At 41.3% G+C, this 24,966-nt stretch overlaps 3 protein-coding genes across 46 annotated transcripts in view; 1 reads left to right on the forward strand and 2 right to left on the reverse strand.

The window, feature by feature from the left end:
* Nucleotides 1–16,656, reverse strand: part of shot (dystonin-like protein short stop) — a 51,169-nt gene extending 34,513 nt beyond the window's left edge. For 11 of the 44 annotated variants that reach the window (XM_069116444.1, XM_069116420.1, XM_069116422.1 and 8 more), the window contains exons 1-3: nucleotides 9,208–9,736; nucleotides 2,927–3,748; nucleotides 375–436 (exon numbers count right to left, since the gene is read on the reverse strand). In XM_069116444.1, coding sequence (XP_068972545.1) covers nucleotides 375–436; nucleotides 2,927–3,179 — 315 coding nt within the window. In that variant the 5' untranslated portion in view covers nucleotides 3,180–3,748; nucleotides 9,208–9,736. Of the gene's footprint in view, nucleotides 1–374; nucleotides 437–2,926; nucleotides 3,749–4,458; nucleotides 4,538–8,753; nucleotides 8,881–9,207; nucleotides 9,738–14,022; nucleotides 14,980–16,408 lie in introns of those variants that run through there. The other 33 variants (XM_069116429.1, XM_069116425.1, XM_069116435.1 and 30 more) reach the window with 12 other exon arrangements.
* Nucleotides 16,657–17,097: 441 nt separating this feature from the next.
* Nucleotides 17,098–20,451, reverse strand: LOC138181551 (centrosomal protein of 89 kDa). The gene is made up of 8 exons (XM_069116469.1): nucleotides 20,286–20,451; nucleotides 19,809–20,183; nucleotides 19,426–19,705; nucleotides 18,760–19,346; nucleotides 18,171–18,658; nucleotides 17,845–18,097; nucleotides 17,479–17,777; nucleotides 17,098–17,377 (listed from the first exon to the last, which is right to left on the reverse strand). Exons 2-7 carry the CDS (start codon nucleotides 19,848–19,850, stop codon nucleotides 17,502–17,504), a joined length of 1,926 nt encoding a protein of 641 aa, XP_068972570.1. The 5' UTR covers nucleotides 19,851–20,183; nucleotides 20,286–20,451; the 3' UTR covers nucleotides 17,098–17,377; nucleotides 17,479–17,501.
* A 788-nt stretch (nucleotides 20,452–21,239) lies between these two features.
* LOC138181553 (venom serine protease 34) lies at nucleotides 21,240–23,656 on the forward strand. Its single transcript, XM_069116471.1, has 8 exons — nucleotides 21,240–21,384; nucleotides 21,685–21,902; nucleotides 21,980–22,201; nucleotides 22,294–22,492; nucleotides 22,561–22,761; nucleotides 22,837–22,985; nucleotides 23,085–23,238; nucleotides 23,311–23,656. The coding sequence occupies exons 1-8, from the start codon at nucleotides 21,339–21,341 to the stop codon at nucleotides 23,334–23,336; spliced, it is 1,215 nt and encodes a 404-aa protein (XP_068972572.1). The 5' UTR covers nucleotides 21,240–21,338; the 3' UTR covers nucleotides 23,337–23,656.
* The last annotated feature ends 1,310 nt before the right edge of the window (nucleotides 23,657–24,966 follow it).

Consider the following 24,966-nt stretch of genomic DNA (forward strand, 5'->3'; position numbering starts at 1 on the left):
GCTCTCGTATGCTCACCTATCAGGTGTTTCAATATATTTCCTCGCGCCTCAACTCCACCAGCCGTGGCCTCCTGCTAAGGTCGCTCTAAAATTAGGTATCGTTCGATATTTTGAAGGAAGGGCCACGGCTGCCGTACGAGGAACAGCCTCCTCCCCTTATAATTCGCGGAATGCACCTAATCATTTCTTGTAGAAGAATTAGATCATAATTGGTAGATTGCACGCGCTCACACGCGCGCGTGTATGTATTATAGATCAATCCGAATTTACTGCTCGAACGTTTGTCGTCGAGCAGCAGGCCGATTTAAGTGAACGCCCATCGACTGTCGCACTGCTTAAAACGCGAAATGTTTTCTACGATTCGAGAGGCTTACCTTTTTCAGATGCTTGTTCACCCATTTGGTAAATGTTTTCTTTTGGATCGCGTCTCGTTCGTCTGCAATCACAAAGATGATCAATTTGTTAGAGACGTTCATTGCAAGGGTGAAAAGCGAACGTTGTCTTTCTACGCTTTCTCCGCTTCCTTTTCTCTAATGTATGCGATTGTACCGATTTCCTACGTTGAAGTTTAATTAAATCGTCAATTTCGATTTTATCACCGACACACGAGTTACGAGCGATCGTCTACGCGGGCAAACAGGCATCGGGCATCAGGCATCAAGGCAGTAAGCAGCCAAAGCAACAGTAGACAGACGGACAGGCAGACAGACAGGTAGGTGGTCGGGATAGATAATAAAGTAGGTAGGCAGATAGATAGATAGGTAGATGGGTGTTTGTACGTAGGTAGTCACAAAGGAAAAGAACAGCCGATCGTGCACGCAAACAAGCGAAAGTGTGTTAAAACTTTGCCGAATTATTAGGAGGCTCTGTAAATGCCAAGTGCAGTCTGCCCATGTTCTCCCAACCTGTGCCCTAAACACCTGATCTCTAATAATAAAGCGATGGGATATCTATCCCCTTGTGTTCTGTACTTGTGCTATCTTGCTATACTGTACGTTTCGAATAATTTGTCTTAGCAACCTTACAACATCCATCGATGAAATATCCGCCAGTATTCGAACCGACATCGTTACACTAGATAGATACAAGTTCGACGACACTACTCGATCGCGAGATTAATCGAGTAGGAGGCCCCTGCTCGGACTTCGCAGTAGCAATTAATTACGGCCGATTATCCGATTCTGTGTAGCTGTAGGCTTTCATTAACAAACACTTATTTAACCTCTCCGCGAACCAGGCGGAGACTGAAGACGATCGTAGCTAATACGAATAATGAACTCTCAGACCCTCGAACTATTGCTCAACTTCGAAAGGAGTCGCGAACAACGGTTTCGATGAATTTTCCCATTTTTGTGGCAACAACGTTACGAAATAGTAAGGCAAACCTATTTACACCGTCTTACAACGATGCTTTTATGGAAGGTCCGCGTAATAGCAATTAAGTGTACGTTCGAGTCATACTTCGTCCGTAATGCGTTCATGAATTACCGAAACTCGTTATCCAATATACGATAAAGTAGATAAAAAAAAAAGAAAGATCCGATCGATTAGGCTTATACGTGTACGTAATCGTTAAAAATAAATAAACACGTTTATTCTAATTGACGTGACAAGGTATTAACTCGTAATCGGTTCGATCGAAGTTCGTCGAAAAGCCGCATGTGCCTTGGAAGGAAAAATATTCCAACGTAATCGAAAACAACGCTTCGGAAGAGTGGCATACCGAAGCACAATTGGAGATAAATTGGGACAATGAGAACATTCGTTCCCCGACTACACACATGGGATTTCGGAGCGTGTGATAACGGGGAACGATTGCTGGACGATCGTCCCTGGACATGAATTTGTTATGGAACGATGGAAAGGAAATCGCGATAAATGTTTTCCTGACGACAGCCCAAACAGGGAATTACGTGCTCACGTTTCTACGAACGTGGCACGTACTGAATTACGTACGCAAACCACGCGTACACGCCCCAAAAGAATTCTTTCGATAAAAGAGAACCGTTTGGCGAAAACGCTTGGTTATCACGCGCGATACATTCGTGAAATCGTTTCGTAAGTGAGACACTATCTACGTATGTGCATGTGCGTGGACAAAAGGAACAGCGCGTAACCCGTTTGTAAAAGCGGATTCTAATGTAAATGATTCTACATGGTCGAAACGCTAAGGAGGCGGGAAGCCTTGACTATCCACCACGATTCAATCCGGTAACAAAAGGTCGGCGCGATATTAGACACACAAAGACACTTCAAGAAAGTTAGTCAATGTTAAATGAACAAAAAAGAAAAAAAAGAAAGAGAAATCAAAAACACTTTCAAAGTTCACAGACACGTGTTTGCGTCTATACATGGTTGCACTATACGCGCGAGAAAATTACAAGAATCGCGTAGGATTAAGAACTTTCTCGTATCGGACATTCGAGACTTTGGATCGGAGCTCGTCACGAGGCGCGAATTATTTTGCCCCGGCTATTTCCGAGGCTACTTCCGCGAAACATTCGGGTCAAACGGCAAAAGGTAAACGACCTCAAAAAAGATACTTCCGTTCACGGTATACTCTCAAACCGATACGAACTCTAGTTTACGCGATGCGTGTAATTCTCCGGTCTTCCTTTTCTCTCGATTTCTCCGCTTCTAACAAGCAGAATCTCGTTCTGACCGAGGAATATTCAAGGGAATAGAACTCGGAGAATCGCACGTAGGGCTAGCTATTTCGTGCTGTCTCGATTCTCGGACGACAAAGACCAAGGGAGAAGCCAAAGCGAAGTCGATATAAAAAAAAAGAAAAAATATGAAAACGAGAGAAAATAAAAAAACGTGTGTTCGGGACAATTGAAAAAGAAGTTTCTATTGGCAGGACGAGGAGGGTCAGGGGCAAGGTATTGGACGGGATCCAGCATCGGCATGCCAACTCTTCACCTACCGTGCGCCTCGATGAACATCGCCCAGCAACCCCAGAAAGCCTGAGTGCTGCCGGAACGGTGTTCTGTGGCCCCTTCCACCCGCCAATTTTCCCGTCCTTCCATCATCCACGAAAATCCATTTTCGTTCTGACCTTTGAACTTGGAAAGAGACTCCTCGTATCCGTGCTGCGATCTCTGCTCACGATGATGTTCCGCCACGGTATCGGCCGGATCGAAACCGAGCCTCTCCTTGTAATAAGCTTGAGTGGACATCTCGTTTAGCCAGTTAAGCTCGCTACAAGTCTTCTTAGGTTCTTTCGAAACCAGCCAACAACGAAACGATGTTTTCCCTGTTCATCGGGCCTTTGCTCTTTCTTTCTTTCTTCCTATATGTATAACAACCTTTATCTCCAACGAAACGTACACGTTCTCCCTTTTTACTAGGTTATCTTCTTTTCGTTCGCCAAGATACGCCACATGCACACGCGTACCAAGCACACTGTCCCGTTCCGTTTTTCTTTCTTGACACCGTGTCGACGTAAGAATAACTCCTTTCCTATGATCGGCAGTTTCCTTTCGCAGAAGCCTTTTGCTCGTATTTACATTAGTGGCTTGGAAACTACCGCGGAACACTTTAAAAACGTTTCGTACAGAAACACTTACTAACGTAGGCTTATCTTAATGGAAGGTTTAATTATATGTATGGCACTTCGAGTCGACGGAAGACCTAGTTTCGTCCTTAATTATATTCACTTTCCACCCCTGTTGTTGCTACCGCGCGCACCCTTCGGTTTTCGTTTGTTTTCGGATCGAATAATTTTGACACTGGCTGTGGTGTTGCACTGTTGGAAGAAGAGAGATGGTGTAAAGGTCGGACGACGATCGCGTAGCCAGACGATCAGGGATGAACGAACGTAGGCACGACGCAATCGGATAGGAAGGAACTGGAGGGCGCGTCGGCGACACCGACGACACGGACAATGCGGACAACGAGAAGAACAGCTAATTTCGTTCCCCGTTTGTCCGTTCGGCCGTTCGCCCGCTCTCTAGACGCGAACGAAGCTTAACGAATCAACGACCGAATTTATCACGGCACGTCGCAGACGTAACCACTCAACGTTTCTCGGCCAAAGTGGCTCGGTGGTGCACCACGAGACGCCGGTAATCGGTCTTTCGCGGACCCCTAGTTCATCGTTCTCCTCGAGAGAGCGAAAGAGACTCCGACTATATCCGAGCAGACACGATAAATAGAAGAGCACGAGGTAATTTTCGTTACTCTCCCGCTCGACTTTCGCGCGACCAATTAAACCGAACGATTCTATTAGCGAGTATACGCGTCACTAACCCAACCAAGTATAGAATGTTAAAAAATACTTTGTGGAGTAGACTGTGGCCGATAACCAAATGAAACTAAAGGAAACAAGACGAAATGAAAGGTATCGGAATTGGCAGGGATAGAGAAGCGAACGCGGTGGCAACGATCGAGCACGCGAGCGAATCAGCGATTGCACTAACGAACGAACAACCGGCTGTGGGTTGTGAGCGAGCGTACCAACGAACCAGCGAGCGATCTACCAAACTGACGGTCCACGAGACGATTGGTGACTGAGAGACACGGGTGCCACCCGGGGAAACCCAAGACCATCGGGATCTTCGTATATGGTAATAGAAGCAACAGCACGTGGGTGTCGTCTTCTGGATCGAAGCGAAAACCAACAACGCCAATTGCAACACATCGACATCGGGCCCTTGCTAATCCTACCGGCCTTCGAATTTAGATTACTCGAATCGAGTTTGCGTGTTGTTTGCCCTCTTTCATCCATTCAGTCACCTGCCCCGTTACGCGTATCGTTACCAACCACGGTCACGCCCTGTTTGAACTTTGAACACCGATATCAAAAGCCGTGAATGGATCTCGTTGTTCCTTGGTATTCCGTTAATATTTTCGACAAAGTTAGACGGCTCGCGCACCGCGTCCAATACGAAACGTCAAACGTGATCGTACGAAATCCAAGATCGCGGGGCTCGGATCGGACTCGACTCGACTCTGGCCGGTTCTCTCTAGGACAGACGGAATTAGATGCGAATAGAAAATAGAGTAACGCGTGTCACGCGCCACGCGATGTTAGGCGAACTCCTTCTAACCGTGTCCGTCGCATTGGTTAGACGACGCGACGTATAGAAAGTTCGAGAGAAAGTACCCCGCGCGCACGTAACGCGCGAACAGAGCAGTCACATCTCTCGTCGATGAAATTTTGTTAGAAGAACTAGTGAAAGGGGGAACGCGACGTGCCAGTTGCTCCTCAACCGGATTCTTCCACGGAAACTCCGACATCTGTCTCAACAACGGGTTCCTTTTAAGAAGAAGCAGAACACGTAAGAATACGAGATAACGAAACTCGTGAAACGATCGATGACATCACGACAGATCGAAACGCAAAGCATGCTCTTTCTGCTCCCCACCCAACGTATCTTACACCACCTACGATCTCTTGGTTCTCCGGTGAACGATATCGCTTCCTAACGCGAAACCAGCCACGCAGAAAAATAGCAAAGGAACGATAGCCGGAACGATAAACGAGTAAGTAAGAAGCTGCGGAGAAAAGCGGACGAAGAATGAAGAAGGAGGAAGCGCGTGTACACGCATCGGATCGGCATAATGCGAGCTGCTAGAGGGGGCTGGCTTGGCGGCATTCTTGTGGCAACGGCGTAGCAATATAACGGATCCATAGTCGGCTCACGGAGGACTTCTCGAGGGCTCTTGGAAGCCGAGAAGACTCTCTCCACCGGTCGTATAGTTCGGTTCAACCTTGAGCTGCACGCGGCAAAGCGTGGCTCACGCCGCTGTAAAGAGTCGCGCGTGCGAGACTTCTTTTCCTCTCCTTCGGTGTGTTTTCACAAGCCACCTTCGCGCCCCTTCATTTTACCACGACGACACCATCCTTCTTTCCCTTGCTACTTCGCCGCCGGAAACCCCACCTATCTTCGCATCTATCGTAACCACCGCCTCGAGCCAAATGACAAAACAGCCATCGATTCTCCGACAGCTAGAAGCATCTTTCTCGCTTTGCTCATCCACTGTCCCAGTTACGTCCTACTTATGAACGCACATAGTCGATGTGCTACCCGTTAACTCTTTTGCATCGTATCCATTCCGATCGCTATCCATTCCACAATACGTAATTCTAGTATATCGATTACGAATCGACTCTTGTGTGAACGCAGTTTGACCCTCGCGCGAACCGATCGACCGTCTCGCGAGTTTTCTTAGCTTCGAACTTGATACATCGAATCGCTAGCAAAAATACGAATGAAGAAACGAGGAACGCCTTGCAGACGACCTTCGCGGAATTCTACGAAGTCCTGGATCCTAAATTCCGACCGGTAGATAAATTTTCGGCTGACCTTTCTCGGCGCAAAACGAAGAATCCTCGAGACCGCCCGTTAAAGTCGAGCGTTTCAGCTAATAGAGCCTCCGGTTCTCTCTAAACTCTGTTCCTGTTTCACGAGGCGACGCAAACTGGTTTTCGAGATTGCGAACATGATCTCGGAGCCGTATATGAAATAGAACATTCGATATTCAACGCGATTCCGTAAAATGGAACGAGATATCGATTCACGCGTTTTCGCTGTTTCTCGACGTGAATTCGCGTAATCTGAGTTTATGTGGTTCCTCGTTTATCGAATAATAATAAATGATAAATCTTCCGACGTTCGCGCAATCATTGCAACTGCGTCATCAAGAATCAACCGGAAAGAGGAAAAAGGCAAAAATCGGTGCGTGTATGGAGGAAAGGTGGGTCAGTCGATAACCGTGTCTCGATACGATTTCGCAAAGAAATCAAAGACTTTTAGTCTCAAAGACTTTTAGTCGCGGCTCGATAAACTCGACGTGCTTCACAACGATAAAACTTACTTGCACTTTCGTGGATTTGTTAACGCAACAACCAAATACGGCTTTCGGTGCGAACACGCTGGAGGTCGCAGATACGAAGGTGGGGCGATGTACTAACCGAACGGGTAGACGAAGAGAGCGAGAGAGAGAAAAAGAGAGGGAGAAAGAGTGACGACAACGATAACGAGAACGAATCGGCTCGAAAATAGATGGATCTGTGTGTGATGACGATGGACGAAAACAAAGAAAGCAGAAGGGGAAGACAGTCCAGGTGATGAACGGGAAGTTGGAGGGGAAAGATAGAAAATCTGAATGAAAATCAGCCAAGGACCGATCAAATGAGAAACGAAGTGTTTGTTGAAGCAGACATAAGTATCATGTGCCAGAGGACGGTGAGATAACGAGGGATAAGCAGGGAGGGTATCACGCGTGTGAGACAAAATAATTGACATTCCGTTTGAACACGAGAAACGTGGCAGTGCTCAATTACGCCGGGCGCAGTAATTTGGCAAGAAAACACGTGACTTGTTCCGCTTTCGAGTATCACGCGCTTTCCATGGTTTCAGTGTACACTTTTCTTGGAAGGAACGATGGGAATTCAGAAGCAGAGGTCACTCACGCGACTTTTCGCGTCTAGTTAGGCACAATAATAATAGTCGCACTTACACGAGATAACGTTTCTTCGTGTTTCAATTATGCTCGAAACGGCGAAACCAGGGTACAAAGACGGATCAACTGGCTACGACCGATTCGGGCCAGAGAATAGGCCGATCGGACCAAATTAAGAAATTCCACGTACACGCGGGGACACATAAGCGCGGACTCATACGTGATTGTGCGCGGTGTTTCTCGCGAAGCCGGTTTGTCATAGAGTTCCAACAGCCTGCAATTATTACGCAATCCCCGTATTCGATGAAAACGACTTTCTTCTGATTTACTCGCTGCTGAGACCGCCACGTCTATCTATATACATTCCCGTTCAAAAGTACGAGGGCTCGTATCATTTTCGAACGTGTTTCGATTTGTAATTAAAATTTCCAATATTAAAGCACACTTTGAACGTTTATAGACATAAACCGTAAATTCCGCACTCAGTCTGTTGGTTTAAAAGTTTTGGACACAAGAAGAAGACCACAGAGAAGTTTTGGAGCAATTTAAATTGTCATGCTCGAAATACATATAAAAAAAAAATTAATAAGATTATACCTAACGCAATAAACAAATAGCCAGAATGTCGAAAATGCTAACTACAAATGTGGTAATGAAAGCACGAGACAAATATTTAATTAAATTCATTAATTATATCCACAAGTTTAAGCATATATTTGTTGTGATGATCCAAGTATCATATTTTTGAACGGGAGTGTATGTATACATATACACTGGTCGCGCGGCGTGGTATTCCTCGCTGATCGTACAGACACCTCTCGACATTCTTGTCCCATTGATAGCTCTATTCTTACGTCAACCCACCCCGTGACATGTCTTATGTTTCGGCGATCGGATTTCAGGCTATTATGAAGCTTGCTTGACACGCTACCGACTTAAAGGGAACGAAACGAATGATACGAACCAACTGTGACTAGTTCGTCTTTCAAACAGGGGGAATTCTAGGAAATGAAGCTTGGAACGACGAAGGAAAACAAAAAGGGAGAAACACGAACGATTGTAATCTTGAATGAACCCTTGCGATAATATCGATATACGCATTTGTCGTTTGCTGAATCAGACGCTTAATCGTTCAGACTCAATATGCCGTTTCGTGATTACCAACAACGCGGTTACTAATGGAAGGGGCAACCGAGAGACCCGAGTGGGAACGATCGAGCGAATAAGTATACAAGTCTATATCGGAGGAAGAAAGAAAAAGCGAGACAGAGAGAGGGAGACAGCCGGAGTCAGAGACAGAGGTAGTAGAGCTGGGAGGTGCCACAAAACGAAGCGTGACTCACGGAACGCCTCGTGTTTTGCTCACAGTCCGAGTTTGCCGAAAATTTTCACTGAATATCTATATATTCCACGTCAAAGCGGGCCAATATTCTCAACCATACACCGAACTGACCGAACAATTTCCTGTCACGTGTCAAATGCAACAAGGAACACCCACGAGATCGCGAGAGTAGTTCCTTCTTCGATATCAAACGTCCTTTCGATTGTCGCACTGGATATCAATCGCCGCGTTATCGATCTAGTTATCAGCTGATACGTTATCAACCCTTGACAAGCTAACATCACGTCACGATAACGGTGTTCGTTCCTTCGTTCATCACACTATTCGATCGTCGTGAACGCTTTGTTGCGACAACATTCGCGCGCGAGCTTTGACATCGGAAAACATATACATATATAGACGACGACGACAGTGTCGACGTAATTCCCAAACAACTGACAGAGCAATAAACAAACCAAACCGATCGTTCGTCCTGCAGTCCGACCCAAACCAACCAACCGACCGACCGCCGCTACTCGAGACGTGGCACTGGAATTCTTGGTAGAACGTACCGCACGACAACGTTGACGAAGTCGACGCGCGTATCCGGAACCCCGCCGTAACACGGCCAGGTAGCTGTAGGCCGTACGACGAGGACGGAGAGACTCGTGGCGAGAGGAACGCGCGCACACGCTCGCGCCGAAGAAACGGTTGAACGGAGAAAGACGGAAAGGTGGACCGAGAAGGATGAATGGGCCGAGGAAAGAGGAGCAACGGACGGATAAGGAACAGCGAGACGAACGCAGAGGAGGACCGAACCGGGCAAAAGGAGGAATGGCAACGAGACGCATGAAGGGAGAGAACGAGAGAGAATAGGAAGGGAGGGAGAATAAAGAGGAAAGAGGAGGGGAGGGGACAGAAAGGGGAGAGAAGGAGAGCGAGCGAGCGGCTTGCGAGTTGGAGAAGACGCGATTTGCCGCTCCGTCGTGTAGAGCACGTCGCCTCGACACAGACTGCGGCGGCCTGGACAACTGCCGCCCACCCAAGCTGCCTCTACCTCAAGCCTCGAGGTTCCAGAACCTACTCCTCGCATGCCCCGCCATTGCAGCTCGTTCATCCTTCACTTTCTCCGTTCGTTGAACAGAGAAATCGACACGTCGAGGGTCGGGGTGAAACCGCCTGAGAGCCGAACAGAGACGGGACCAAGAGACAGATGCGATAGACAAAGACCAAACACGGCCTCTGTCTTTTTGACAGCGATGTACTCCACCGCCGTGGAATAGCTGCCGTTACAAACAGGTTCGTAGGGCAGGTCACGTAACGACAGGGGCGCGCCGTGCAAAATACCGCGAATCACGAATTCAATGCACCGAACACTGTGCCAAACAGGACAAGGATTGTTCGCGTTTCACGCGTGAATACGACCGCGTTCTGATATTCATTCAATGCGGTAATCCTCCACCGTTTACCGTTTCGAAGAGAATTTTTCGACCTCCCTGGCTAAAGAGAAGATCGCGAGTAAGAAAACGACGCCGTATCCTAGCCGCGAGAGAACCCGACGCTAGCGTGAGAATTCTTGCGATCTGGCGCCAGGCCAAATGTACCTCATTTTTTCTTCGTCGATCATTCCTAACGTCGCCGATATTCTACCTCTTGTTTATGCTCGCGGTGAAACTCGACGGCAAACGCGGCGTCGCCGCTAACAGATGTGCACACTAAATATGTGACTCTCGCCCTGATCGCTAATCCCGCTCGCGATCACAAATGCACAAATTTATCGATATATCTTCGAAAGTTTATCTTATCAAGATACATGATAACATTTGCGTCGTGTAAAATTATCCAACTATGTTGCGACTAACTCGTTGACAGAAACTAGGTATCGGCTATTGTCCCAGTACAAAGGTGGATGAGTAAGTACTTAAGCCAGTGATTAAGGAATCGATTACCCTGAATAACTGTTCATTGCGATTTAACGGCCGATGTACCGTTTAATTTCCGCTTTTTTTTTATGATAATCCCTACAATAAGTTAAATGCCAAGTGTAATCAACGATGTTCACAGCTATAATTTTAAAGAGCCTTAACTCCAAATAATCTTCTTACAAACTACCAAAAATTCTCGGCGTATCCTCGATATACTGATACTTGATGGCCATTTGTATATAAATTTAAATGACACCTTCTCGCTGGACAAGGAATGACCCAGCTGAAAACTGGAAAGAAAATAATTCGGTCGAACCGTTAGTCCTCGAAAGCGTGAACAGATATACAAACACACCAAGGGTCGAAATGATCTGAATTTCAATATGAGAGGCCTAAGCCTTTTGTAAGCCGATACATGATTGAGCACACAGCTATTTACAGCTTCTAATCTCATCGGTTTTCCGGACGATGATCCAAGTCCTCACAAACGAATTTTCGCGACTTTACCAAATAGAACCGTTGGCACGAGTTGAATGCACGTCTGCAGGTACCAATTCGTCCCAAACGAAATAATTTCCACTCTTCTAACGTTATATCGTAATGTCTACTACATATTCGATGAGTTCGAAGAGCGGTTCATCGTTCCCGACTCATGGCCTGGATCCCACCGGGCAACTTTTTACCTGTTACCTTAATTTTTTTTTATCTTCCCTGCCTTGTTGGCATGTACACACGGATTCCTAACTGTACCGCCGATCGCCATGAAGATTACTCCACGAAATATATATTAAATCCCGGTTTGCGCCAAAGAAATTTAGTCTGATCTTGAACGCCGAATTGGTAGATTGGAACGTATTCGCCCGGGTTAACGCTATAGATGTTGGTCCGTGTAACGTTCTACTGGTCCCTCGAAGACAAGAATCCTCGAGGAACAAGGGAGTGCGCGATGAAGAAGTCTTACAAAGCAGGTAAGCAAGGAAACGGAGAGAGTATCTCTCAATTTTCAGACGAATTAGTTTCATGAAGTTAATTAGGCCACCGTCTGTCCTTTCGGTTCGAGAGATACTCGCGTGTTACACGCAGGTCTTTACTCATTCTGAAAAGTTCTCCCGCGAAAAATACAAGACGAAACACGGATGCATCGACCTCTTCAGATACTTCGGGTACCCCGGGACATCTAGCGAGCGGCTTGTGAAGCCTTGTACGTAGGCAAAGAAAACCAGACATCGTAACAAATGTACGACTAACAGGTGCAAAACAATGCACCGGTTAAAATTCTGTTTCCACCTTCGACTTTCGAAACTCGTCGTATATCTATATTTTCCTTTTCAACTATTGGCACTAAAATACTCGACAATTTCGTGGAAAAGCAAGCGAACTGTGCTATTCTATTCTACTCTATAAGGATCGGGATTCAATTTTAGAAAAGAAATATCTCGAACGATCTGTAAATGACACCACAGCGGAGCGTATCTAAACGAAACGAGTTTGCCGCGAGGAAGGAAGTAACGAAGAGGAAGGAAAAAAGTTGTAAGAGCAAAAAGAAGGAAGGGGGAAGAAGACGTTCTCGAGGCTGGGGCATCGAACCATGACCCGAGCACCTGTTGCCGCCTCCACGCTCCTAGATTAATGCGGACCGACCTAACCTGCCGCCTCCGCTCACTACTTGCCATCGCGTAGGCATAGTGAACTAGTACTAACCTCTCTGACGAACATCTTATGGACCGTGACCGGTGAAAAGCATGGTCGTGAGTTCATCGACGCGACGACGTGGTTGGATCGTTAGCCGCATATTGCTCGGTTGTCTGCTCTCTTTGATCGCGACACAAGTGTCTTCATTCATCGTTCTCGACCGGAACGCGTTCAATGTGGTTAAAAGTCGTTTCGCCAGCCGAGATTCGCTCGCGTTCTCGGAAAACCATAAATTAATACAGCGGGGGGAGAAACGGCGTGAGTCTTGAGAGCAGAGAGGCAATTGAGAGAATCGGCCGCCGGTACTTGATAGAACAACGGTTACTAGAGCATTTACGATAGCGTACCAATAGGTCGTTATAATTAGAAACAATTATGCTCGCGTGCCCGAGATGCGATACTTCAATATTGGCTCCCACCTACGGTATATTTACGAGATAACGAGAGTTACGTTACGTCGATCGAACACCATTTTAACGACGCTACGTGAAAATGGTGCGGAACCAAGCAGACCGCGCGCGTCGTTGCTTTTGTGAGCGTGAATCAGAGCCTGTAATTTCACGAATCGGATATGTCCCACATGCATACGTTCATATGCATACACACGCTTGTCCTATGCCCGTCGAGGAACGAAAAAAAAAAAAGACTAGCGGACTCGATAATCGTGGAAGAGGTCCGTTTTACCGAGGTTTCGTTGCATGTACGGAGGGATAAAATTGGTTCGAAGACCTAAGTGTCGCGAAGAACGACTTGCGACAGAGGCACGCAAACTGAATGAAAAATCTCTCACGGTAAGATGATCAGCAAACTGCAATCCGATATTTATCGAATGGTGTCGAGTATCTATTCCTGGTCAACATCCCGCGTCGAAGGTCGACGCAAGATAGTACCGCAAACGATTCTTGTTTCCTACATCAGAAGAATTTATAACGCAGCTAATTTCTTATGACTTCTATCTATGTACATATATACGTGACTATACGTGTATCAGTTTTCCAATGGGTCAATTCACGGAGAGTAACAGACGATACGATGCGATCATATACGTATATACCATACTTTCCTCCTTTAACGAAACTCTTATGCGCTAATCGATACGATCGATAAGAGGTACTCGGGGGAGAATCGGCAGGGAAGTAATACAAGGGGTCAGAAAAACTTCATCAATTATTAGCGTCATTATTGATTCAAACGCACGTCCCGACGATTTATTAGTATCCTCGATTAATATCATCCGATTTGAAAAATAAGAGTAGATGATTTACCATCGATGTAGTCGTTAATTCACTCATTATATGCTAACATTCTGGTCGATTACGTACATGTTGTCGATCAGTAGTACGACAGTCGGTGTTGTCGTGGCAAACGTCATCACCGTTTAACGTAATTCACCACACTCGTATATATAATGAGGTCCATTTTATAACTGATCGAATAGCTCGTATAGTTCGTATGAACGCATGGTATTTAAACTCATTTTATACATCGGAAACGAAAGATAAAATACATTTACTTTTTCTTCCTCGGCAAAGCAGCAAACCTCGTGTAATATATACTCGCGAATCGAACTTGGAACGAAAACGAAAGGCGGAAGGCGAAACACCGCGCCATAGAGAATTTAAGTACGTAACCGGCTTATGAAAACGGAAACTGGAAACACTGATTGACACTTACCGGCAATCCGTAAGACGGCTCTGTCAGCAGGATCGAGCTGCAGGATACTCAGCGGTTTATCCTTTACCCATTCCTTTAGACTTCCGTCCAGCTCGAACTCCATTCTCTAAAACTGTGTAATTGAAACTTCTTTTGTTTTTTACACCATATTCGTGCAACTCCTCTTTTGCTCGGCACTGTTTCACAACCACTTGGCAATTTCACAACCGCAACACACAAGAGAGCTGCAAAGTATTACGTCGTCTACGTTCAATAATGTTGCCGAGGGCAGCGGCGAATAGTGCACCGAACTAAGTCGCCGTGTTATCGACAGCGGGCAGCTGGCAACTTTGCACGCAATATTAGATACGACATTCTTTTTTATTACTCTCTTCCTCTGCGATATAGATCACGCTAGCAGCGTTTTTCCCTTTTTTCTTTCTCTTTGTTTCGAGATGAATGGCTTTGTTGTTGAAAATAGTTTCAACCGAACGAAAAGCACGTGGAACTTGTATCCAGCATGCTGCGCGTTTATTTACTGTACACGACGCCGCTGTAGGGTAGAGTAGTGTATCGCTGCGTAGAAGTGCACGAACTGCACCGGCGGAACGGAAGGAAGAGAGGTGGCAAGGAGACGAACGAACAGGGAAAGCGTACGCGATGTCTGGCGTCCTTTTGATACTCGCTGATACGTATAGCAGTTACTTTAGACAGCAACGTAACATGCTTCCAGCACGCCGATGATCAGCAATGCTTCGTATCTTCGTCGTCAGCGGCGCTTAGGTCAGGTTAGATTTGGTCGAAAACAGTTAAGTCAGGCTCGAGTTCGTAGACACGGCCATAAATTTCCGTCGTTGTTCCTATGTTTCACAACCTTTGTCACCAACTCAAGATTCTTTCGTATTTCACACGTCAAAATATCGTAGTCTAGTTCCACCGCCCTTGCTGTCCTCGATATTATCCCCTTTCCGAAACATTCTATAAATATGAAAAAGAATATTTTTAGTTTTTCCTATTCCCTCTTCCTTTTTTTCGTTCATAACATTAATAGTAAATCGTACAAAAGTATGTATGTAGTTAGTTTTCAAAATACCCACGACATATGCGTGTCCAGAGGAGACGGGGCAAACAATATTGCATTAATATTTTAGTACTCGAATTATGACTCATGTGGGGAAAGTAATGCTTCCTGTCGTATAGCGCTTTCTAAGGATGTCCGAAATATCATGAAACTTCATTTAACAAACGAGTGCTGATTGTGCTAATAACGATATTTAACGCGTTTCCTATTTAATTTCAGTACATGCTAAATACATGCATCAACGGTGCAAAAGATAGATCGAGAGAGATCCGATACAAAGAACCGGAAGCGGATGTGGTAACGTATCAAGTCGAACTAATTCTCAGGCGACGTTAAAAAAAATTAAAACATGCGTAAATTCTTCGATGTACAGCTCACCATTCTATTTTCAAACGGGGTTAGTTGCTTATACGCATATGTGTATATTTGTGCTAGAAACAAGCGAAACCCTCAGGACATTTTATTATCTATTTAACAATGATTCTATTGCAGTCAGAGGTAAAATAATCCAACTTCATTTGAAATGCTTGCTCTGATGGTTATTGATTGGAATACTTATATACGACGAAATATTTTTACAAATGAAGCTTTTCATGGTTTTAGTTAATTTCCTTTTCAGTTCAAATGAAAAAAATATCCGTTTTTTGTATATTCACAACTCAAAAGACTTCAGTTTATGGTGCATGAAACCATGCGAAATAATTTTCCTCTCTTCTTTCCTCCGTCTCTTCTGTACTTCAAATTTAAGAATGTCGGATGCAAAATCACAACAAATACTTTTATACGTCTTTCTGATAAATAATCAAACACTTGAAAACACTTTTGCTTCAAAACATCCTTGTTGATTGAAACAAGGATGTAATTTGGTTATTCTCGAGTTAAACTTAACCTAACAGTTCAGAAAACGTAATGAGAACACAGTCAGTAATATTGCAACAAAATGACACTAAATTCTTTCAGTTTGCGCATCACGAAGATGTACACGATACTCTAGAAGAAACGTTATCATAAAATTCAGAAGTTTTCTACTCAAACGAGAAAGATGTACGAGCAATGTACATAATATCAAGAATCAGCGACATCTGCGGAAAACATTCTGCAAGTAACTAATCAAGATAACCGTTTCACCAAAAATAATGAAATGTAACTGTGATTCAGTCGAACATATCTGTTGGAAACTTGAAACAAATAATTAACTTTATGTAATACAATGTGGATGAACTGATATATTATCTCTTTTTAATCTATTTCCTCTAACAAAAGTACGAAGTCATTGAAATCCTTACAATATTAACGATTCGACAGAATACGAAAGGTATGCATTACCGTTTGATCATCTGTCGAGTAAGATGCGAAAGCAGGAAAAATCAATGTTCACCGGTATTCCCCTCGAGTTTCTTTGACGGCAACGAAAGAGCCCGATTCGAAGAATATCCTTTTGCGATTTTTGACACACTTTCCAACAAAAAACACTACATACTTGTATGCAAAGACATCGCATTATCACTTATCATAGCAATTTTCGCGTTAGAAATACGGCCCGGTTCCTGACGACGACGACGCGCCTAGCAGACGACATTTTGCTTTTGACGAATGGTCCCGAAGTATGTCGAGAATCTCCGAACTTCAGCGACATAACTGAATAATTTTCTCGATTCGCAATGCCCCCCGGTGGTTACTTAACCACACTATTTTATTACGCGGTTAATTTCAAAAATCATTTTTTTCGTTATTTCAATACAAGTTATCTCTATTTATTTTTTATTCCGATTTCCTCGGCATATCTTTTTCATTTTTACAATATTTCTTTTCTTCGAAATATACAATTATGATAATAATCAGAATATATATGCAAACTTCCTAAATAAAAACTAAAGCGAAATAAAGAAGGAAACGCAGAGAGATCGGAAGGAATATGAATTTAAAAATTGATCTTTTATATCCCTGCAACTGAAAAAGTACTTAATTTTTTGGATATATATCGTATGGACAGGTTATTAAAATATCGATATAGATACGTTATCGATGCTCAGGGTTATTATTAAATTCTATTTAAAAAAATTTTAAGCTAAAACAGGTGTATTTTACATATGAATGAATGGAACGCATCTGACATCATACCTATAACGGATAACATCAACTTTTCACCATATGATTATTAGAGCCTCCACTGCCATCGACAGTTCATAGAGTGGAGTACAGTAGCCTTCGCAACCACTTGCTTCATTTGATGTCACCGCTAAATAAAGCGACTGACACGGTTTGTAAATATGAGGACGGTATTTCGAGTAGCACCTATTCCATAATTAGATGCTTATTATGATATTCGTTGAAAATCAGTTTCAAAATCCAATCTATTATGGACGATCTTATCACGAGTTTTATAGTAAGCAGACCTTTTATGAACTAGATTCAAAGATCATGATTTTTTCGTTCCAGTATTACAGTTGTCTGGGTTATCATCATTCGTTGTCTGAAGTATCCGTCTTGTTGAACTATCTAGACTTGAACTATCTAGACTAGAATGCTTCTCTTTCTGTAACTTTTCAATCATTTCTTCCTGTTGCTTAATTATATCGTTTAAATATTGTATTTTACGTTGATAGTCATGTTTCATCAGGCGTACATGAACTTCTTGTAATTTTATACGTTTCTCCACAGAATCTACCTGCTGTTTCGTACCTTTTCGAACAATCTGAAATTATAAATTATTTAACATTTTTGTTATTCTATTAAATACACTACATATATTTTAAACGTACTTCTAGTTGACTTTTTAAACCTTTCACTCGACTGTTAATACTTTTACCAAGACGATCCATATCTGCATTTTCTTTTTCCGTTTCGCGTAAGAAAGCGAGTAATTTTTCTCTCTCTATAACAATTCTTTCATACTCGGAAAACAGTTCTTCGCAATAAGCAGTCACTTTACTTAATTTCTCCTTCAGGGAATTACGAGAAACTCGAGTAGAATAAACAATAGTTTGCATATGTTCAATTCTATGTTGCGTTCGTCTGAAAAAGATCTAAGTATTCATTCTGTATGAATAGAACATTTGCATAAAAAATATACAAATAAATAACTTACTTTAAGGTTGTTTCAAGGTTTTCTACAAGACCCTTTAAATGATTTCTTTCAGCTGTAACCATTATAAGTTGTTTTTCGTTTTCGGGTTGATTCTCTTCTATATGTTTTATATGATTGCAGAGATTACGTTTTTCACTTTCATATTGATATTTTAATTCATCTAACAATGTTTTACATTCTTCGATAGCGGTAGTATGAACAGCAATAGGTACTGTTTGATCTCCTTTACTCTTCATTTTTTCAAATTCTTTGCTTAAAATTTCGTATTTTCCTCGTAAATTGCTCAGTTCGGATGTTGTGGTTGTATATTCCTTTTTTAATGCTTCATTACATTTTAAAATTACTTCCATTTTTAACTCATATGATGAACGAATATCATCAGTTTCTCTCTTTACATTTGCAGCTTCCTTTTTTAAAATATCATTTTGATTTTTTAGTAACATAGTATTTTCAAACAACTTTTTAATTTCCTTTGTATACCTATCACACTGTACAGTTTTTATTGTAGTTATTTATATGTATGATGTAAAGCAACTGTTTTTATATACATTTATTTATCCATATCGTCTATATATTTATAATTATTTACCTCTGACTTCAATCCTTCTACTTCTTTGTGCATAATCTCATTTTCCGTAAGAATTTCCTTACATCTACTACTAAATTCAGCCATTTCCTGTTCGTACATGTGTACAAGTTCCTGCTTTTCTGATAAATTTTCTTGGTAAGCATTTAAAAGTGGTCCCAATGCATGAAAATTAATACTTCCCCAAATCCTTGAATCATATTTATTTTCATCTTCTGCATGTACAGAAACATTTTCATGGTTTTGACCTCCTAATTTGTCTTGATATCTCTCTAATTCGATATTTAACTGGTAAACAATATTCTTTAAAAGTATTATATCTTCATTCGACTGAACTCTCTCCATTTCAAGTTTTTGATTGTGTTGAACCAGAGAAACTTTGGCTTCTTCTAATTCCTGAATCATTTGTATTAACGTCTCATAATGTAAACATACTTTCTTATACTCTAATTCTCTTTGCTCCAATATATCACTTAATTTCTGACATTCTTCTTGTACACTTTTATAACGTTTTTCCAATTTCTGATACTCATCAGCTATTTTCATTGCATCCCGTGAGACATGTTTTCTTGTTCGTGATAAAATAATACCTAAAATAATACAGCATGTGATTTTGATTATCATTCGTCCAAGTCAATAATCGTCTTATAACCTACGAGTGTTTAATACCTGAATCTGCATCAACTTCATCAAATGCTTGCTTTTGAAGACTACCATCCTCGTTTAGCTTTTTACTTCTTTCATGTTCATATGTTTCAGTTCTATTTCTCAAAAGCAATTCATCTTCAGGTTCAATAATATCATTATCAGTTATCCAATCTGATGGATATTTGTAAACATTGTGAGCTTTGAGTGTATGTTTGGTTTTTGCAACGCGTCTGCGACGGTAAATTGGTATGGAAGTTGTATCCTGATTGCTTTTAACACCTGTTGTTCTTCTGTAGTTATGCTGTGTACAATAAAGAAAATGAGGTTAAGGTCATATGAAGTATTTGCTTACTGCTTTTTTTTTACGAACATAATATACTAATTCTATTATTAATAATAATTACCTTCTTTTTTTCTTGGGTAATAATACTATCACAATTAGCCATCTTCGTTATTTTATAGTTTAAACCTGATATAACTTAATAAAATCATTTGATCAAAACTGCTTAAAATATTTTAAATCACAGGTAAACTGATCAACTTTATGCGATAAAAACATCACAAATTTAGTCAAACAAAATACGCACGTATACATTTGTACGGCAGTGCATATTTTTATTAATTTTCGAGTTTGTATAACGTCTATTGCCATAGCAACTACTTTTGTACTAAACATTCACACCAGATGGTGTTTGCATAGATTTTCCTGTCTCTATTTTAAATCAATATGTTATTGGCTTATGTCAAGATGATTCAAAAGCAATTACATAAAGAGTAATCTAAAAAAATTCAAATAGATTAGAATCTTGCCACACAAAATCTTTGAATTCTTCATAATTTTGATTCTTCACATCGTTATATAATAATATTTATTTACTTACTTGCTGGAGTAAAATGCTTGTACGTTCTCCAATATAAATTCCCCAATATAAAAATATTTGTTTTAAAATCGCACTTCCAAGGTGGAAAAATAAGTCACTTTACGTGTGCAAAATTTTCGACAATCAGTCCAGAAATGACTACTACTATCAATATTTTACATTCTAATTGCAGCAATATCTAAGATGTCCTCGACTGCTTGACGTTGTATCTATATCTGCGTCAATTAAATAGGAAATGTTGAAAGGAAAATGCATTTTTCGAGTACATAATTATGAATTGAGGTATATTATGATTATATATTTTATCTTTAATCTTAATACGAATGTAATATACGAGAAACAAAAAAAAGTATGCGATACGGCTGACCCTATTTTATTCAATAAAGTCTACAACATATAAAAAAAAAAGGAAAATAGTTACGTATAATCATAAATTAAGAAAACAAATTCTTATACTACATTTACAAGCAAATTATTATTTTACACGATTAAAATTACCTAAGTAAATACTTATCTAACAAATATAAAGTAGATGAAAATACTTTTTTAGAATGCTAAAAATATTAAGAAATAATTGATTATCTTATCATGTGATAAATGAATTAATTGCCGAAAGATATCTTGCATTTATAATCTCACGAAATATCTATACATTTCTAATTAAAAGTAATATATCAATATCTTGGATATCTTCAATGAAAAATCGTAACATAAGCTATCACGTCAGTCCTAATCGAAACGATTATATCGACTAATTAAAAAATGAAGCATGTGCATTTTGAAAATGAGTAAATGTGAACATTAAGAAATTTTGTATGAATTTTGTTGCGAAAATATTAAGTAGTTGTCGTAAATCTACTTTTATTCTCGAGGTTGCAACTACCTCTGATAAGAGCCCGTGATAATACCCGCGAAATTATTAGTTGCTGCTTTAACTCGTCTTCGCGACGTGGATAAAAACGCCGGAATGCACGCAAATACAAATAGATGGATAGCGACCGTGTCTCCGAAATCTTCGTACTTATCGCGTAACAAATTTTTGATCAAAGCATCATGCTTTCTATACGCACCGCTGCGTTCCACGGTTTTATGATACAAGGTACACATAATGAATCTTTCATTTGACAAAAGAAATTTGGGGCAAAGAATTTGTAACCATTCATAAAGTGCTTCTTATCGTATACAATCGGTGTTATATCAAAGTATTTCTGATTATCTTGCCATATCCGCAAAAAGTAAATTATATCACAGATATATCTGATTTCAAGCATCCAATTCAGACGCTATCACGTTTCGAGCACTTTATCGAATTTACGTTTAATTTTTCGCTGAAAATAAAAAACCTTTTTACATTTATTTTTCTGATTATTTTCCAAGAAAAAATTTGTTTTCGTTGCAGCGGCGGTTTTGTTATTTTGTTGGTCTATATGTTCGATTGAATTAAGTAATGCTGCGAATAGCAGTTGCACCTACTATCACGAACTAACTCCTGGTACTATATATTTCATTCAGAACCGCGAATACCCGAATTTCTATAGCAGGTCACAATCATGTTCATGGACCATCGTAAGCGAGTATAAAGTTGATTTAACCTGTAGCACGTTTGAATTACCATGGGTAAGGCTATAGTTTTCATTGTAGAATTAATTACTAATCGTAAGAGAAATAAAAAATAACGAATAATTTTCGCGCAGAGTTCCAATTGCTTCCAAGACAAAGTAGCTGTGCAAGTCAATTCTTCTACTACGCATCGGTATTGTGGTAATGGAAAGTTTAACATACAATCTGAATCAAACACGATGGTTGTAACGCTGCAATCACCAGTGTGGTCGAGGGGTGGTCGATTTGCTTGTGAAGTGAGATCAGTGAAGCGACCCCAAGATTCCGAAAATTGTGAATGTGGATGGAAAAACCCTGTATGTATATATTTACGCAAATTCATCGACACTTCATTTAGATTGAGTGACGTTATTCTAAGCAAGTGAGAGCTTCTGTTAACCGTTCTTAGAGCCGCATCGTCGGTGGAAATGATACAGGGGTGAACGAGTTCCCTATGATGGTTGGTATTGTGGACTTCGAAAGACGAGTCGTATTCTGTGGAGGTACTATAATTTCCATAAGATACGTACTAACAGCGGCACATTGCGTCGACGGGAGAGAATACCAGAAATTGGGTGCCCTGGTTGGCGATCATGATTTGCGAACAGGTAAGCGTCTACTGTAAATGCAAGTACTTGGTATCTCGCATCGTGGCTAATTTGATTTCGATCTTTAGGGTCGGATACAAACGCCACGGTATTACATCGAATAATCAAAATTGTGATTCATCCTAATTACGGTCAAAGAGATGATCAAAATGACGTGGCTATCGTAAAAACAGAGAACGAAATTAAGTTCACTAACGAGGTTGGTCCGGCCTGTCTACCTTTTCAACATTCGTCGGATACTTTTGGTGGCAATTATGTTGAATTGTTGGGTTAGTGATATAGTGGTTACATACTGCGTTACGATTCGCTTTGTTATTATATCTCAACATTTTTGATAAAATTAGGTTGGGGAACAACGGATTATGGTGGCCCAACTTCTGATATTTTGCAAAAAGTTACCTTAAGCGTGCTTACATACCTACAGTGTTCTAGAAATTATAATATAACGACAGATCAAATCTGCACCTATGCCGAAAACAAGGATTCGTGTCAAGTAAATTTCGCTTTGAATTGCAGCAGAATCGACGCGATCGATTGATTAAATAAATTTTCCACGAATGCAGTAATACTGAAGCATTTGTTTAAAAAATAGATGGATAGTGGTGGGCCAGTTCTATGGCAAAACCCGACGACTAGACGACTTGTCCTGATAGGAATCATTGCGAAGGGTAGAGCTTGTGCCATTGTTGGTGGTGTAAATACCAGAGTTGGAGCTTACATCGACTGGATTATTTCAGCAACTTCAGGTAAGACGTAGAATATGCGATGCAAATAGTTAAAGCTATATTCGCGTAACCTTCGCAATTTTGTTATTTCAGACGCTTCGTACTGCATCACAGAATAAGACAATGCAGCTTATCGTTCGACTCGATTTGACACAATCCGGATAGCAGGCCTAGTCGTTTCATTAATATCGCTGATAACGCAACTGACATACTTATGAGGTAAATTTCCTCGTTTTACAGGCTTAAAATGTTTCCAAGAAAACGATAAGAATACAAACATACTATTCGCACGAAAATTGTATTAGATCGGCAATTACATATCATGCGAGTATCAAACGATTAGGATGTGTCGATTTATTGTTTCAAGTCTGGAGACGACGAAAGCGTTGTAATTTAACGTTCAGATATGTTATTGAATATATATTGTTAAATCATGCTAGTTGAATCTTTTATTTCACCCCCAACCTGTCTCCTCCTTTCTTCGTCTCTTCCTCACCCGCCGTTGCCTACGCTAATGTTATTTGATGTTTACGTAAGAAACCTCAAACATCGATGCCGGAGCGTCTGTATCTTGTAACACTCAAATCGATTGTAAAACTATCCTATTCGTACAAAAGCCTATTTTTATCGACATAGACGGAATAGTCAGATTCATCGAGCGAGATCTCTAGCAATCGTTTGTTACGCGCAACACGAAAAGACGAACAATATTACGACGCACGCGAAATATAAACTAAGTAAAGCCTTCGGTCACGAAAGCCGCGTGTCTATGGCAAACATTCCGATCGCATGCAGATATGAAATCGTAAGCAAAACTAATCTATGAATTTGCTCGAAACGAGTTAAATTTTTATGCATGGATCGGTAACTATGAAACGCTTACGCAATGCGATTTCTGATATATAATGTATATACATCGTATATACGTTATATATAACGATTATATACGTGGCTGGTATGTAACGGTACGAGAGAAAATCATCGAGGTATCATCGCCACGCGACGCGATCCTTCCGTATATATCAGCGCGTCGTTCTTTAGAAGCCGCGCGTAGCCTGCACGTAGATAACTAGAAATTAACTGCGTGTAAACAATGTCTCATTATTAATAAGTTCGTGAATGAGGATGTGACGTGAGACACTTTACGAGAGGGAATTCAACAGCTCCACGGTTACGTTCAAACCAGAGCAAATACATATAATCATCTCTGTTTACCTGTGAAATACAAAAGGAAGTAAACATCGACGAGAAAAGGAAAAGAAATTGATTTATAAGCACAATCAACGATGAATCGTTTTAGACATTGTCTGCTCGCTGAGGTTTCTCGGTTCACTATAAATAGATGACAAGAAAGGGGGAATTAATCGGACAAGCCGAACGGGTAATTCGTGGCGCAATTGCGTACGATCGCACAAAATCAGTCATATCGTCGTACACGAGAGATATTTATTAAACAAATTGATTTCTTCGACGTGATCTGCCCTTGACACAGTTATTTAGTCGATGATGGTTCTCACAAATGGGTACTCTCGTCGTCTTCACACGAGTACCAGATGTGGTTTATGAAAATTTCGTGCCAGTCCCCGTAACATGCGATATTTATTGTATGTACAGACAATTTGTACTTTATCAGCAATCGGTTGAAAAAATATATGCTAGTCTTTTCGTAAGTAGAATCGTCCGATATCAATCAAACATTATTGGAATCCTTTTGTAAACGACAATGTATACGCTATAATCGACCGGAAC

Source organism: Bombus flavifrons, chromosome 7, assembly GCF_040668555.2.
Source record: "Bombus flavifrons isolate JBK064 chromosome 7, iyBomFlav1_principal, whole genome shotgun sequence".
Classification (NCBI taxonomy): domain Eukaryota; kingdom Metazoa; phylum Arthropoda; class Insecta; order Hymenoptera; family Apidae; genus Bombus; species Bombus flavifrons.